The sequence below is a fragment of the Tasmannia lanceolata genome, unplaced genomic scaffold (assembly GCF_043159265.1).
Source record: "Tasmannia lanceolata isolate RefF3 unplaced genomic scaffold, GAP_Taslan_0.1 ptg000037l, whole genome shotgun sequence".
Lineage (NCBI taxonomy): Eukaryota > Viridiplantae > Streptophyta > Magnoliopsida > Canellales > Winteraceae > Tasmannia > Tasmannia lanceolata.
The window spans coordinates 4,445,283-4,462,294 of NW_027518714.1; the positions used below are offsets into that span (position 1 = coordinate 4,445,283).

The 17,012-nt window shown below is 41.0% G+C and overlaps 2 protein-coding genes across 3 annotated transcripts; both read left to right on the forward strand.

Annotated features, from left to right (window-relative positions):
* Positions 1-436: 436 nt before the first annotated feature.
* LOC143862489 (transcription factor GTE4-like) lies at positions 437-13,518 on the forward strand. 2 transcript variants are annotated; one of them, XM_077373543.1, is made up of 5 exons: positions 437-2,840; positions 2,933-2,969; positions 3,096-3,209; positions 3,360-3,433; positions 13,109-13,518. In XM_077373543.1, exons 1-4 carry the CDS (start codon positions 1,275-1,277, stop codon positions 3,416-3,418), a joined length of 1,776 nt encoding a protein of 591 aa, XP_077229658.1. In that variant the 5' UTR covers positions 437-1,274; the 3' UTR covers positions 3,419-3,433; positions 13,109-13,518. The 2 variants fall into 2 exon arrangements, with proteins under 2 accessions (XP_077229658.1, XP_077229657.1); XM_077373542.1 differs by having other exon boundaries at positions 442-2,840; positions 2,933-2,978.
* A 1,990-nt stretch (positions 13,519-15,508) lies between these two features.
* On the forward strand, positions 15,509-16,209 carry LOC143861829 (signaling peptide TAXIMIN 1-like). The gene is made up of 2 exons (XM_077372766.1): positions 15,509-15,810; positions 15,909-16,209. Exons 1-2 carry the CDS (start codon positions 15,704-15,706, stop codon positions 16,030-16,032), a joined length of 231 nt encoding a protein of 76 aa, XP_077228881.1. The 5' UTR covers positions 15,509-15,703; the 3' UTR covers positions 16,033-16,209.
* The last annotated feature ends 803 nt before the right edge of the window (positions 16,210-17,012 follow it).

Sequence of the window (17,012 nt, forward strand, 5' to 3'; positions counted from 1 at the left end):
TCAAATTTGGCAACCTAACAACATGTGGCGTTTCATATTCGGAAAATGCCCAGCCTGCTTCTACATTTTTAGCAACCAAGCTGGAATTTTTTTGGTTCTTGGGATTTCTGTGGAACAAAAAACCCCCTGGGAGATTGGTGGAAAAAAAAACTCCCTGGAAGTATCCTGGTAAAATAAAAATCCCATGTTTGGTCGACCGGACTATGCATGGCTTTGTTTGGTTGCTTGAACTGTTGGGAAGAAAAAAAAATTCTTCTGCAAGCTTTTTTTTGGGTTCCTGGGAGTAATTTTTTTTAGGGTAGGGTTTCGTGCGGGGTTATTTTGGTTCCTGGGATTATTTTGGGCCCAGCAACCAAACGTGGGTTTCCTGTGGAAATTCCACAAAACTCCCAAGAACCAAAAAAATTCCGGCAACCAACATACTCATTGGTTTTTCCCATGGCGCACAGCAGAATGTATTTTCACAGGCTACAGACCAACGGTTTGGATCATCCATCGACTTGGCAGTTGTCAACTGTAACATAGTCTGTTGTGGACCCAAGCTGCGTCATATTACGAGGCGCGCGGCACATCCATCCCCATCCCTCCGCCGGTTCATCTGAGTTCGCCGAAGAACGTCTCACTTCCCCAGCAGTCTCTTGTGGACCCGAAAGGCAAGCTGCACGCCAGCCCGTTTCAGGATCGTCTTTTCTGGCACTCGCACCCCAAAAAAGGTAGGAGAACCCTAGCTTTTACCTTCTCTTCTCCTTCTCTTTCACCTCACCCATCCCGTAGCAGGAATTCCACACATATACCTAAACCCCGCCGATTCTAGGGTTTCTTTAGGGTTTTCCTTCCTAAACCCTAGCAGTTCCTAAATTAGGGTTTCGTTTATGCTGAACACGAGAAAAAAAAAGAAAGACGAATTAGGGCTAGGGATTCTTCTTCACATGTATGGCAAACTCCACTCATAAACCATAAACCTCCGTCTAATCTAGGCTTTCTTTTGCCGACTCTAGGGTTTTCCTTCCTAAACCATAGCAGTTCCTAATTAGGGTTTCGTTTATCCTGCAACAGGAGAGAAAATGACGAATTAGGGTTAAGGATTCTTCTTTACACGTATGGCGAATTCCACCCATAAACCTTAAATAGTTAAATCCCCGTCGAATCTAGGGTTTCTTGCCGACTCTAGGGTTTTCCTTCATAAACCCTAGCATTTACGAAATTAGGGTTTCGCTTCTCCTGCAACAGGATAGAAATTGACGAATTAGGGTTAGGGATTCTTCTTTACACGTATGGCAACGGGGCCTTTGTTTGGGAGCGGCGGTGGTGATGGTTCTCGTGAGAAGCACCGATATACAGAGAGCAAGGTCTACACAAGAAAATCCCACAAAAAAGGCCCAAAACCCCTCCCCCGTCCTCTATCTCAGACTCTTTCCGCTGCCACCAATGATGACAACTCTTCTCAGCAGCAGACTATCTCCCTCGCCGCTTCCGATGACTCCTCTAGTCTCAACCGCCGGCAAGTCTCCGTCACCGGTGCCAACACCTGCGACACTCCTTCCGGCCATGGCCCCGTCCGGCCTGCCTTCACCCAGCTAAAAAACCGTGTCACCGTTAATCTCTCCTCCCAGTCCAAACATGAGATTCGTGAGCTGCGGCGGAAGCTCACGACTCAGCTCGATCAGGTTCGGAATTTGGTTAAGAAACTCGAATCCAGGGAGATGCAGTTCACTGGTTATAGCCATTCTCAATTGTCGGTAAATGACGAGATCGATAATGGTGGTGGGAAGAGAGGGAATTCTGAGGTCGCTTCGAAGGGGCCACGGGAATCGCGGCCCCTGAACCAGCTAAGTGTCTCTGTGGTAGAGAACAGCCAGGGTGGGACTAGTGATATTCTTGAGAAGGAGAAGAGGACCCCCAAGGCGAACCAGTACTATCGCAATTCGGACTTTGTTCTAGGGAAGGAGAAATTCCCACCTCCAGACAACAACAAGAAGTTGAAATTCAATGGAAGCAAAAAGCATGGTGGTGGAGGGGAAGGGGATTATAGTGAGCTTTTCAAGCATTGCGACAATCTGCTATCGAAATTGATGAAGCACAAGCATGGGTGGGTATTTAATACCCCAGTTGATGTCGAGGGGCTTGGCCTGCATGACTATTACAGCATTATAAAGAACCCTATGGACCTTGGGACCGTGAAGTCTAGGCTGAGCAAGAACTGGTACATGTCCCCTCGTGAATTTGCGGAGGATGTTAGATTGACGTTTAGGAATGCAATGACATATAATCCGAAAGGGCAGGACGTGCATATCATGGCAGATCAGCTGGCAAAGATATTCGAAGAACGATGGGCGGTTATACAAGCTGAATATAATCTAAACCTGAGGTTTGTAGACCAGGAAGCATGTCATTCCACGCCGACCCAGATGACGAAAAAGACTACTGAAGTTAGGAGGACTCTGGATAGATCACAATCAATGCCAGTCCCTGTTGATTCCAAAATGAATCCCTCAAATTACACTCCAACTGGCCGGGTTGCTGCTCGAAAGAAGCCTAAAGCCAAGGATCCCCACAAACGGGACATGACGTATGATGAGAAGCGGAAACTGAGCACGAACCTTCTGAATTTGCCTCCAGAAAAGCTTGACAGCATTATCCAGATAATCAAGAAGAGGAATTCAGCACTTAGCCAGCACGATGATGAGATCGAAGTGGACATTGATAGCTTTGATGCAGAGACACTGTGGGAACTCGACAGGCTCGTTACCAATTACAAGAAGAGTTTGAGCAAGAACAAGAGAAAAGCCGAGCTTGTTATTCAAGCTAGAGGTGAAACTGAGCAAAATGTGCAGCAAACGGTTAGCCTCTCTCTCTCTCTCTCTCTCTCTCTCTCTCTCTCTCTCTCATGGATAGGTAGGTACCTAATACATGATTGTCCTATACTTTACAGGACCAAGTTACAGTCGCTGTGGAGCCACCAAAGGAAGGTAAAACAGGTATAGCTTTTGGAAACATGAGATTTACCTGCATGCTAATTTAGTTATTTTGCGCCACTCATGAGTTACACCCTGTACCTCATGATATGTTTTTTTGAAATCCATGGAATACTGCAGATGAAAAGAATGTATCTTCCTCAATGCCTATGCAAGGAGAAAAACATGGGGATAATGCAAGTAGATCAAGTAATTCAAGTAGCTCTAGCAGTGACTCTGGATCCTCTTCAACTGGTACTTTTTTAACTATAATTAATTTAGTGGCAATAAAATTTATTATGGTTGCGTGCTTGTAGCGTCTGCTAAAACAGTACTGTCTTTTACAGTGTGATATCGTTGAAAGTCGGATTGAATTTTGGTTTATTTTTAATGGGTGTTTTACAGAGTCTGACAGCGAAAGTTCATCCGCGGGATTGGATGCAGCACATTCACCTAGGGGTTGAATGGGTTTAATTCAGGTAGGAATAGTTCATGGAGGGAGTAAATTCTTTTAAATTATTTTTGTTGCATGACTATCATATCTTATGTTCTGAAAATCTTGATTTTTATAATTCGCTACTTGCACATTTGTTTCTAATGATTCCTTGCATATTTAGTCTGAAGGCAAAGCATGATTTTGAATTTCACGGTTATCAGAAATTAGGATGTGCTTTTGTGCTAATATGTGGATTTCCACTGTTTTACTATTTTTGGATATCTTGGTGATTCTATCTAAGTTCCTTAACTATCTTCTTCTTCTTCTTCTTTTTGGAATGGCCTCAACAAATATCTTGTTTAATTAAAACCTTGGGAAATCCCTGTTTTAAAAAAATTAATTAAATCAGTATCTTGGGCTCAATTATGAGCAATTACATTTCTTTTGCCTGTTTAAGTATGGAGTTCATGTATTGTGTAGAAACTATGGTTGAAGTGGCTTGTTTCTTGAATGGTGTTTCCTTCTAATCCATGAAACATACACGGTACTTTTTTGTGCATAGTCATTTGTTCTGTTTTGGAACCAGGCTAGATGCCTTCTTGCTGTCATGACCTGTACAAGTGTCCAAGCATGAAGCTTGGTTATCGTGGTGCATGCAGGCATAGTTGCTATCCCGTGACTCGATTTCTTAGTTTTATAACTCGTGACTCGTAAGAGTTTTTGACAAGAACATAAATTTAGTTGAAAAAGTATAATTATATATCAAAAGACGAGGCATGTAAAAAATATAACCCAATAGCACATAATTAATGCACTAAGCCAAAAATATAAATAACTATATGCTTGTAACTTGCATCACAAAAATAATTAAGTTCTAGTTGGAACTTCATCATGGGTGAAAACCGTTCCTTGCTTTAGATTTGTGTATGCCCATGATTTATGGTATGTTTGGAAGGAAATTTGTGGTGGTTCAGGCTAAGAACCCAAGAATGTCCAAGACTGGGAGCGTCCCGCACATGATTTTTTGAAGCTAAACTTTAATGGGTCTAGCATGGGGAATCTTGGCCTTGCTGGAGCTGGGGGAGTCTTGAGAGATGAATTTGGAGCTATGAAATGGGCTTTTACAGGTCCCAATGGAGTCATTGTCGCTAATGAAGCTGAAATGCGTGCTATCTACCAAGGAATAAGGTATCTTGAGAATAATGTGGCCCGGGGTTGGAAAATTAAGAGAAAGATGGGGAGAAAGGAGAAAGAGGGAAGGAAGAAGAAGAAACCCTAGAATCCACTAGGAAAGAAGAGAAGAGAAGAGAAGAGAATAAAGGGAAGAAGAAGAGGGATAGGGGAGAATCTCTATTCTCAATTCATTCATTCATCATCAAAATCTAAAATCTCTAATACATGTGGCCTATATATAGGCAAAGAAAGTAAAAATTCCATTGAAAATAAAAGCCTTAAAAACTAAACTATGGAAATAATAATCCTAGAAAAATAAATGACATGGAAATAAAAATCCTAAAACTTTTAATGGGCAAATATGCCGCTTATTGGTCCTACGATTTGCATCATTCTCTCCATATTGAAAAGAACTCGCCTCGAGTTCTAGTCCGCCAGGATCAAATATGTAAACGATCCATTCGCGCAATAAAGGCAGAAGATCGTCGAAACCACATCCGATGGAGGCCATCAGAAGTGGTCCATCCGGGTAAGTGCGACGGACTAGAAAAATGGCAACACGACTGAGGCCAATCATAGATTGTAAATAGTCACTCGCGGTAACTGCATGAAAGATATCGGGCATGTCAAATATAAAATCCATAGGCATCACCATATCCACATGAACAACGTCTGCCAAAATCTCCTTTGTAATAGTGTGACTATCTGCAACATCGGTATCCCCATGCACCTCACATGTACCTATATGTGTCAAGCCATCACCTGCCTCATGATGATCACCATGTGCACTGAAATCCTCGGTCTCAACCTCCACAATCATCTCGTTCGAAGCATCGACTGTAGAGTCAATACTATCACTGTGCTCATCTACTGTGGAATGGGCATCCTCGGTTACAATGCTCACCATGGCCTTGGTGTCTACAATCTCTGCAATAGGCTCAGACTCAGTACGCCCACTAACTGAATTATCACTGTCAGCCTCATCACCAAGAACATCTGGACCATCACTAGCATCAATTGCGTCTGGCATGTCATGGGAGTCGGAAACATCGGTCGTGGCATTTTCCACCCCTTCTTGAGATGTAACCACATCAACAGGGGAAGAAGGAGACGGGTAGGTTGAGCATGAATTCCTGGTAGTCGTGGCCTCCCTGGGAGCCTTAGGCCCAAGATGCTTGGTAATGCGATTCAAGGTTGCTTTCATATCAGCTATCATGTCTGAGTGCTGCTCCAAAGTAGCTTGAGCCTGTTTTTCCCAATCCCCTCGTGGTTGGACTTGTCTTTGCCTCTGATATCGATAATAAGCCTTCCGAGCATATACTTTCGCGAACTCATCACGGATATCTTGCCATCGACTAAAACAAAGCATGCCTAAGTCACTGCGCTCTCGCAAGAAGTATCCCCATTTCACCTTGGTATCTCTGCATACTGTATCCTTAACTCAATGTATGGTTATCTGGTGATCATAACCATAATACTTGTGGTATGCATCAAGAGCCTTGATCCATTGTAGGCACGTAGCATCGTAATCTCCATATGGATAGTAGTAGTCATCACTCCCATAAAAATATGGAACCCATGGTGCAGTCATGGTGGGGCGAATCAATGTTGCATGACCTCTAAATGGAATCTGTGAAAATCAGCCATCAGATCTGTACTCGGTGTCGAAACAGACAGATTGCCTTTCACGGATCTCTGATTGTATTCCCGAATGGCTTAGATTGGCGGTCGGACCAAAATCAATGGATGATGAAGGTTGGTCGGAGTAGTAATTGCGCTAACCATGGACTGTGGAGAATGGCCTGGGTATACTCATCACGTTGTTCCGAACAACTCGTACTGGTGTCACAGTCAAATTATCACCCGGTAAGGCCTAGTGGAGAGAGAGAGAGAGAGAGAGAGAGAGAGAGAGAGAGAGAGAGATGGTAAAGATTCCCACTTGATCTGAACGAACAGCCGAGATCAATCCTCGATCTAGAGCCACGTGGTGGCTCAAACGATCTAAATTGGAGAGCCTATTGTTTTTTGTGGTGTAATCTGATAGTAGTGATCTGATTCCCACCTTCAATTTGATGTGTATGGCTCAATCCAAATAGATCAAACAATCAGGACCACTAGAGAAAAATTAACAACCAAGATTGATCCAATATCTAACCTCTAGCTAGCTTTGAACAATTCAAATGCAATGCAGAAGATGTGGCATATAAATTTCTGTGCGAAATTCCCATTATAGTCGTCTCTTTTAATCACCTTTAGTTAAGCCGCAAGCTACTGTAATCAGTGGTCCTCAATGCTATTATATTATTGGGTGGCACTCAACCTAAGGAAAAATGAGATAGCAACTTCCTGCACAAGTTGCTGCCTGATAGCAACTTCCTGCACAAGTTACTTCCTGCTCAAGTTACTGCCAGCTTCCTTTTCTCCAATGACATAGAAGTAAAATGCTATTACAGGTTTCCTTTTCTCTTGACACGTACAACAATCCCTATCCATAAATTTGGCAACTTACCTCTTATGTATTAATCAGAAAGGAAGGTTTAATAGGCAACTTGCTTTTCTGCCTTATTTCTCTGGACCTCACGTGCCTCTCTTTCCTTGTTCAGGTGTCTTGCTTATCTTGCAAGGCAAGGATTTTTTTTCTTATCTTGGATTTGCAGGATAAGGAAAGCTTCTCACTCAAAGATTTCCTTTCTTATCTTGGGTGAGATTTGCTTGGATGAGATTAGCGGAAGATCCCTTGCTTGTTCTCTATGAAGCATATTCTTCTCCCTAATGAGAAAAAAAAAATGCTGGAATTGTTGCTACTCTGCTGTTTTGGGAAGGATGTACAGTTGAATCAATTTGAGAGGTTTTAAGATTAGGGTAAGGGTTAGGTTTTTGCAGATTTTGGGTGCTGTTTTGGGATTAAGGATAGAGGCTAAAGGACTGGGTTAAGAGGGGTTTTGCTGAAATTTTGAGGAGGAATGGCAGCAATGGGTGATTAGGATAGGCAAGGCAGGGTGGTTGGGATAATTGGTATGGGAAGGAGGTGATCGGGTGGCTGAAACTATAGATGGTCAACGGCTGTTTTTATGAGGGCATAAGAGACATCCGGCATGGAATTTTGGGGCTGTTTTTTTTTTTTAGCATCAAAGAGGGACTGGTTTAGGTGTTGATCAGATGCAAGTATAGGGCTGGAATAAGGTGTGTTGAAGGATGAAATTTTGGGGATACTAGGGCTTTTTGCGGGCTGCACAGAATTTAAGGAGAAGAAGGTGAGTGGGGATCTCAGATGAGATTCTAAGGGAAGATGAGTCTGTTAAAAGGGAAGAAAGAGAGATTTTGGGGCTGAACATGGACTGATTAGGCAAGACTTTGGGTAATGAAAGAGGGGGATGGGGAGTAGTAATGGTTAAGATTAAGATGGGCGCTGAGATGGGGATGGAGATGGAGATGGAGGAAAAGGGTTCTTGAGGGGTTTTAGGGGTTAGGGTTTGGGAAGATGGTGGGGTCTTTGATCAAGTGAAAGAAAGAGAGAAGAGAAAGAAAGAGAGAGAGGGAGAGAGTAAAAAACAAGGAGAGATAGAGCTGGGATCTTTTGCTTTGATACGAAATTGATGTGGCCCAAAGGAGAAGGAATTAGAAAAAGAGGGGGAGAAAGGAGAAAGAGGGAAGGAAGAAGAAGAAACCCTAAAATCCACTAGGAAAGAAGAGAAGGGAAGAGAATAAAGGGAAGAAGAAGAGGGATAGGGGAGAATCTCTATTCTCAATTCATTCATTCATCATCAAACTCTAAAATCTCTAATACATGTGGCCTATATATAGGCAAAGAAAGTAAAAATTCCATTGAAAATGAAAGCCTTAAAAACTAAACTATGGAAATAATAATCGTAGAAAAATTAATGACATGGAAATAAAAATCCTAAAACTTTTAATGGGCAAATATGCCGCTTATTGGTCCTACGATTTGCATCAAGATTTGAATAAGGTAGTGGTAGAAGGAGACTTGCTCAATGTGATAAAGTGGCTTAATAGCTCTCATTCCTTCCCTTGAAGATTTGCCTCTTTCTTTGATGAGATCCAAGACAGGGTGGGAGATGCATCGACATGTCTTCCTTTTTCTTTTCTTGTCTCTTTATTTGTATAGACCTCCTCGCGCTTTTTTCGCATTTAATGCAATTGCCATTCAAAAAAAAATTAAGTTCTAAGTTCCAACTTTCAAGTTTTCAACCATCAAAACAAGAAAGCCCAGCGTAAGTCTTATTTTTTCGATTCGACTCGTAACGACTCGTAAGAGTCAGCAGACGACTCGCAAGAGTCTTCAACAGAGATGACTTGACCATGCGACTCGACTCGAAAGCCCAGCGACTCGACCCGACTCGAGAGTTGACTCGTATGACTCGTAAGAGTTTGATAACTATGCATGCAGGTAAGTTTGGAGGCGATGTCATCTTCTTTCATCGATTGCTTGTATTAGTATTTTGTAATATGTTATCAATTTGTTTCATCATGTGCATTATGCATCTTATCAAGCTGATCATGTTGCGATTACTGCTCAGGCCAAACCCACTTGATTCAATTGGGATTTTGGCTCAATTAATAAAGGGTCTGGTTCTGTTCTGACTTGGTCTGGCTAGACTTGACTGGTTTTTTATGATTTGGATGAGGTGAAATTGAACTTGAAGCAGTAGGACCAAATTATGGGATTATAGGGTGCGGGTCGTCAAGAGATCTAAAATTACACTTCTTATAAGTCATTTTAAAGTTGCCATTAAAAAGAAAGTCATCTTAAACTTATATTGACACAAAATTAATGTTAACCCTCTTCCTACGAGCCCAGCATCCATGCTTATTGTCACTAATGATGTAGACACATCCTTCCACTGCCTAGGAGTATCCTTTATGGAATTAACTTAATTTTCTTTCTGTCCTTGCTGAAGGAATGCGTATTCTTCTCCCTTTCATGGGTGGCCTTATCATCATAGTACCAATGATGCACGAGTAGAATCCGTTACACTTCTATTGACATGATTTCACACCAAGCTGAGTCGTTATTAACATTTTCAATGGAAAAGTTTGAGACATTGGGTTTTAACTGTGACGTTGACTTTACACCAAACTGAGTCGTTGTTAACATTTTCAATGGAAAAGTTTACAAGACATTGGGTTTTAACTGTGACTTTGACTTCGGCTTTGATACATGCGATGTCATATGGGCAAGTTAGCGTCTTAGTCTCAGCTTCAACTTCTCTACAATCATGGACCAAGTTCTAAGTACTTCCACTATCAATAATAATAGTGCATATCATCCGTCCTTGTGATCAGTCCTCCAAGAGGGAAAGAAATTTCCTAGGGTTTCTGAGCCTCCTAAAACTTGGACAGAAACCTCAAACGACGGAGGATCTAACCTTACAAGCAAGAACCTTCTCTCGGGGTGCCCCTCTCACCTTGGAACCTCGATTCGACGCTCCTTAGGAAGGAGCTTCTAGGGAGCGCGACCCCAGAGAGACGGGAACCGCTCTAACGAGGCTCCCAGACTGCTTCTATTACTCTATAAGTCCCACCATCCCCAACTTCCTTACGTCAAACTCCTCCAACTCTTCAAAGTACTTCGTTGGAGCAAGCACAAAGGCTTGTGCATCTTCAGAAGGCACGAGGAACGAGTGCACACAAAGGAAGATGGTGAAGATTGTTAGAAATTAGCTTTTAGATGTACTTAAATTTTGAAAGATACATATGAAAATGGTTAGAAACTATTATTTTTTTATGTACTTGAATTTTGAAAGATATATAAAGAAAAATATTACACACATGCTCTCATGGCGCTCCCAAAGTAAGACTCTTCTAGACCCCATGCTTCCCCGTCCTGGCTCCCGCCCCCGCCCCCGCTTCGTGCTTCTAAGGATCTAACATTCAAACAGCATATCAGAAAGCCATTGCCATGTCTCAATCGGCTCTCGGCTCGCTCTGATGCCAACATCATTTTAAAAAACCATTTTAAAAAAATAAAAATGTCCGTCCTTGTGATCTTTCCACTTGTCGTGCAAGTGGTGTGAAAAATATTGTTGGTTTGAGGTTGAATGTTCTAATGGGACAATTATGACAATCATACCCTCATCATCTACAATCTCTGCTAAGTTGGTCTGAGGGTTGAATGTTCTAAGGGGACAATCATATAGCGGAGGATCTAACATTCAAACAGCATCTCAGAAAGCCATTGCCATGTCTCAATCGGCTCTCAGCTCGCTATGATGCCAACATCATTTTAAAAAACCATTCCAAAAGAAAAAAAACGTCCTTGTGATCTTTCCACTTGTCGTGCAAGTGGTGTGACAAATATTGTTGGTTTGAGGGTTGAATGTTCCTTAGAAGCAGGAATCTTCCCTCAAGGTGCCGCTCCCACCTCAGAACCTCGATTCGGCGCTCCTTAGGAAGGAGCTTCCAGGGAGCATGACCCCAAAGAGATGGGAACTTCTCTCATGGCGCTCCAAACCTGCTTTCGCTCCCAACGGGTCTCTATTACTCCATAAGTCCTACCATCATCAACTTTCTTGCATCAAACTCCTTTAACTATTTAAAGTACTTCATTGGAGCAAGCAAAAAGGCTTGTGGATCTTCGAAAGGCACGAGAACGAGTGAACAAAAATGAAGATGGTTAGAAATTACTGCTTTTAAATGTACTTAAATTTTGAAAGATACATGTGAAAATGGTTAGAAACTATTATTTTTTGATGTACTTGAATTTTGAAAGATATATAAAGAAAATACTACATACACGCTCCCAAACTTATTCTCATATTTGTTCGATGAGAAATTCAAAACGAAAAATGAAAGAAATAAAGATCCCTTCGCCGGGAATTAAACCCTGCTCCATGTCCCCCCTCTTCACAGAAAATGGAGAGATGAGTTGATGGATTTATCGGATCCTAGTTCGGGATTGACGGAGCTTGAACCCGTAGCTTCCGCCTTGACAGGGCGGTGCTCTGACCGATTGAACTACAATCCTTGGGAAATGGGGTGTACAGCATACAGCTTCGTATCATTTCATTAGAAATCATTTAGACTCTTCTAGACCTTCACGCTTCCTCGCCCCCGCTTTCGCCTCCACCCCTGCCCCCGCACCCGCTTCGTGCTTCTAAGGATTGTTCTAACGGGACAATCATGATGATCATATCCTCATCATCTACAAGCCCTGCTAAGTTGGTCTGAGGGTTAAATGTTTTGAGGGGACAATCATACGGCGGATGATCTAACATTCAAAGAGCAGCATCTCAGAAAGCCATTGCCATGTCTCAATCGGGTCTCGGCTCACTATGATGCCAACATCATTTTAAAAAACCATTCAAAAAAAGAAAAATGTCCGTCCTTGTGATCCTTCCACTTGTCGTGTGTGAAAAATATTGTTTGTTTGTGGGTTGACTGTTCTAATGGGACAATCATGACGATCATATCCACATCATCTACAAGCTCTGCTAAGTTGGTCTGAGGGTTGAATGTTCTTTGGAGGAAGAACAGAATTTAGACGCTTAATCACTGGATCTCGAATGACAGAACTAGAGGGGCCTCTGTCAGTATTCCTTTGCTGGGAATGATGGGCCATCTTCCCAACCTTCAGGACCAACAAGGAGGCATCATCGGAAGTAAATGGAAGGAGGATACTAACCTAGCATCACTTGAAGCTTTCCAAGCATCACTCCGGGGAGCAAGGCATCACACTATATGAGGAAGAGCTGCCTAACATCGACTTGAGCAAATCCCAGCATTCATTCATTCCATATCAATATCATACAAGACCATTGGACATGCATACTTATAGAACAGAAACCCCACGTTAATTCTAAGGGGTGTGAATTTTGGAAACTAAACATAAATAGAAACTTTCCTACTTATAGACATGTTGCAGAAGGAAAACTAAAGTCATACTGAAATTCAAATTGCTAGAATAGTACACTAACTTTTTAGTAACTAGGACTCCTAACAAGACGAAACTAATAAACTTTAAACGACTAGAACTCATCCACTCAAATCCAACTTTGATTCCTCAAAGAAATCCAACAAAAATGATAGGCGGGCCCTATGTCCACTTAAGTGACTTAAGTATTTAAAACACATGGGCTAGTTTTGATAAAGGCACGCAAGGCAATTTGATGCCCAAATTAATATTGGCACCCAAATTCGTAGGGGTCCGGGATGGTCCCCCTTCAAGGAGCTCCTCAAACAATGGCATGACTAGAACATGGGGCTAATTCACATGGAATGCGACGAGCGCTTTTGATAGGAAGCATCGGCTTCTTATATCCAAACTCTATAATCTAATTCATCGATTGCGACATAGTTAAAATTAAGCTCACTAAAGAAGCATGTGACAAACACAATCATCTCTTCTAGATTTCTCATGAAAATCGAGTAGCCTATATTGGTTACAAGATGGCACTATCGGACCTTTTTTAACCGAAGATCATACCAAAAGCTAATGCCTTAACTGGTTACATTTATATGCCATGTGAACTTGATTAAGGTGGTACATGTTCATGATGATAACAACTTTATACTTCTGTGATGGCAGATATCCTATGTATCATAGCAGACCTGAAGTTGGGACGCCCACATTGATTGTTTATAAAATCATGCCGTCGTAGAAAGGGTGGGGCGGTGGTAGGTCAAATCTTAGTTAACTCTGAAGGCGTCATCTCTGTCTCCAGGAAAGGATTATTGCCCTTTCATTCAAATTTGAAGTCGGAGAAGGCTATGGCTGTAACTATGACTACTCGCATTGTGCATTAGAATAACAAAACAAAGGGTGGTTCCCATGCAGGTCTTAATTTTCGGAATGCTTTACATGTGAATATGTATATAATTGTAGCTTGTAACTGAAATTATGGTGTTGTTTGTCACTCCTGTACCAAACTAACCAGTGTACATCATTGACTGCTGCTATTCATCTTGGATTCAGTGATTTCTTTCACTGTTCATGCTGTTGTAACTCTGACATTCTTGTTATCATACTATTCCAAGCTGCAATCTGTGTTTCAGGTCAAGGAACTGGTAATTCACTTCGAGGGCCACAAGCTCATTCATTTGATAGCTAGGAACGTTTAACTGGTGAAATATCTGGGGTTTTGTACAAGGATATGATTGTGCACCTCCAATTATCTTAGTTTGTTTCTCTGTCTTCAATGCACTCAGTCATTCCTTTTCAGTTTATCTAGCATTAGACACACATACCAAATGATATGCCGTGCGTGTAGCCTTCTCTGGTTACAGCCTTCAGTCACTTTTTGTGTAGAGTTTTTTTCTTTTCACTCACTCCCCACTGGTGACGTCTCAATTATCTCCTCATTTAATCGATGTCTTAATTATGGATTACTCAAGCAACGGTTCAGATTCAATACTCAATAGTTAGTTCACTCGCTAATTGAGATTATCTGATTCGAAGCTCTTTTGGCCTATCAAATGGCGTTGCCCACTAGGAAGTCAGGATCACAGTTACCTGGTTTGCTGGATGAGGAACCCTCTTGTAAACTGATACGTACAAACTGGTCCCTAATAAGATTCTCGATAGTTACCATTCAACAGAAAAGAAAGATTCTCGATAGTTCACCAAAACTAGCATACTGCAGGCTGGCGTGAAAGCTAAGCGATTCATGGCCCACCTTAGACTTTAATTTCCTTATTTGTTTTAGAGAACTTGTGTATTTTTTTTATTTTCACTTTTGGTCTCAAACATCTTATACTACCCATGTTTATTAAGACTAGAATCAAAATGCGTGCAGGTGGTTCACTGTTCTTTATGGATTTCAAGAATTGAATTTGAGTCCAAAATTGATTATAGGACTCAAATTGCAATTTTGAGTCTTAAATCAGTTTTGGACTCAAAAATCATTTATTTAAACCCAAAAGACCAGTGAATCAGACAAGGTTTAAAATTTCAGTTTCGGTACCGGTTTCGGACCTTGAAATTTCAAAATTTTGGCCGAAATCTGGTACAAAAATCGAAACAAATATTTTATTCATTATTAAATTTCGGTGAAATATTAAATTATTTTAAAAAAAATAGATTTTTTGGGTCAAATTTCGGAAAAACTGAAATTTCGGCTGAAATAAATGACCATTTCGGTTTTGGGTGGTTTCGGTGTCGGTAATTTCGGATTTCGGTCGAAATTTAAAACCATGGAATCAGATACCATAGGTCTGCATCATGTTAATCTGATTAGCTATGGGTGTTTTCGTTAAATTCTCAGAACCGCGTGATGTTACCTATTTCAGTTAGGATTCTCATTAAAATACCCCTTTTTTTTTTTTGGTGAGGTGGATGGATGTTTCCTTCTTTCTATTTTTCTGGTTATTAACACATGCAATACCATTTTTTTAGGTGGATGGATGTTTCATTCTTTCCATTTCTACTTTTCTTGCACTGATGTATGCACTACCACGCTTTGATAATGGCACGAACTCAACTTGTCTTTTTCTCCTTAATTGACATTTGAGAGCTATTTTTGGGAATTGTAATAGCCTTTTACAGCTAGTTAAATAATTAAAAAAAATGTGAGTTCTTCCCATTATTAAAACAATGTAGTGGGAATATCAGCACTTCTCACTTTATTAGAAGTACGATAAGGCCCGCACCATAAGGCCCGCACCATAGGATGATCCAAACAGTCCATTAGATGGGCCACACCCTAAATAAGTTGTGCGCGAAAAATCATTTTCATAAGTTGATCATAACCCTCCAATCTGTAGAGGGACTGAATGATCGGAGGGTTAGCATCAACCTATGGAAATAATTTTTGGGGCACAACCTATTTAGGGTGTCGCCAATCTAATGGACTGTTTGGATCATCCTATGGCGTGGGCCATACCGTACTTCTAATAAAGTGAGGAGTGCGAGTAGTGCTGATAACATTTCCCTTTATTTTATTTTGTTTGCTGCAGTTCGGAAATTTCCTTTTTTCTTTCCTTCTCTTACACGGAATTTTCTGGGTTTCCACTTTCCTTATATAATGATGAGAGTTAGAGTCAATGAGACACGGAAACGTGTTTGTTTTTACTCACGCTTCAAAAAAGCAATTTCCTCACGAAGTAGAATCCGTTTCCAAAACGTGAAAGTGAAGAAAAAATAAAGGAAGAAGAGTATTGTCAGAAGAAGAAGCAGAAGAAGAAGATGTGTTGCGATGGAGATTGTAGGCCTCTGGGCTTTCTGTTGGGTCTCCCCTTTGCTTTTCTCTCCCTCATTGTTTCCATTATCGGCGTTCTCATCTGGATCGTAGGGTTTGTTCTCTCTTCCCTTCTTTTATTTATGATTTGTGGGTTTTTAAAGAGGGTTTTTATTGATTTTTCCTTTCTGGGGTTTTTTTGTTTTTGGGCAGGTTGGCTTTGACGTGCATATGCCCTTGTTGCCTTTGTGTGACCATCTTAGTGGAATTCGCTCTCGAGCTGATCAAAGCGCCTCTCCATGTCATGGAGTGGTTCACGTCTCAGATCCCTTGTTGATGAAGCCTTTAGAAACAGTTCTCTCGAAAATTAGATAAGTTTTAGGTCATTCTGGGTTTCCTTTTTTTTTTCTTATATAAATTTAGGGATTGATGGGTTTAGTGTGATGGATTTGTGGTTGCTGATTTTGTATCTGATTGTTTGTGATAATTAATACATTGTTTGGGGTTTTGATTATCTGAATTTCTTGCTTTTTAAATGGTTCCCTTCTGTTGTGGGTTTTGGGGTTTGACTGGACAGATTTGTGCTCTCATGAACTCCTTCTCACCTTATTACCTGTCTATATATCTCAGAGTTTAATAGCCAGAATCTCGTCATTAGTGATTTTACAAGGGGAAATAATATATTCGCCCTTTTTTTAACTCACGACAGCCCCTATTGTGTAAAAGAGTAGTCATAAATACACTAGAGGGGGCTGTTCCAAGTAAAAAAGAGAGGTGAATATGTCACTGTCCTTTTACAGGGGATAACTTAAAAGCTGGCATTTCCTCCCATATGTCTTTTGTAGAACTTTTCAATGGGTGTATGAGAACCAAGACATTCTAATAAAGCCAGAGAGAGGAGAGAATTGGGTGCAAAAGACAACTTTGTTTTTGGGTTTTTTTCTTTGGTCAATTATCATTGGTTTCAGTAAATTTTCTTGACCTTTATCCTTATGCGGATCAATTGTTTTTTTTTTCTTATTCTTCACCATCCAATCATAGTTCTCAAAAAACCTTCTAACCGATGCCCTGTTTGTTTTGGATTTTGAGAAACAATTCAAGTCTAAAACCGATTCTTCCCAAAGTTGAGAGTCTGGTTTGCAGTGTAAAATAGATTTTGGATTCGAATCATGTCTAAATCTCAGCAATGTGTGTATTTTGTTTGGTTGTAGAATTAATTTGAGTCCAAGTTCAATTAGGCCATGCTTGGATACCTGATGTTTCCAGGTCTAAAATTCAACTGCGAAATGTGAGAAATCCAAATCCAAATCCTGTGGG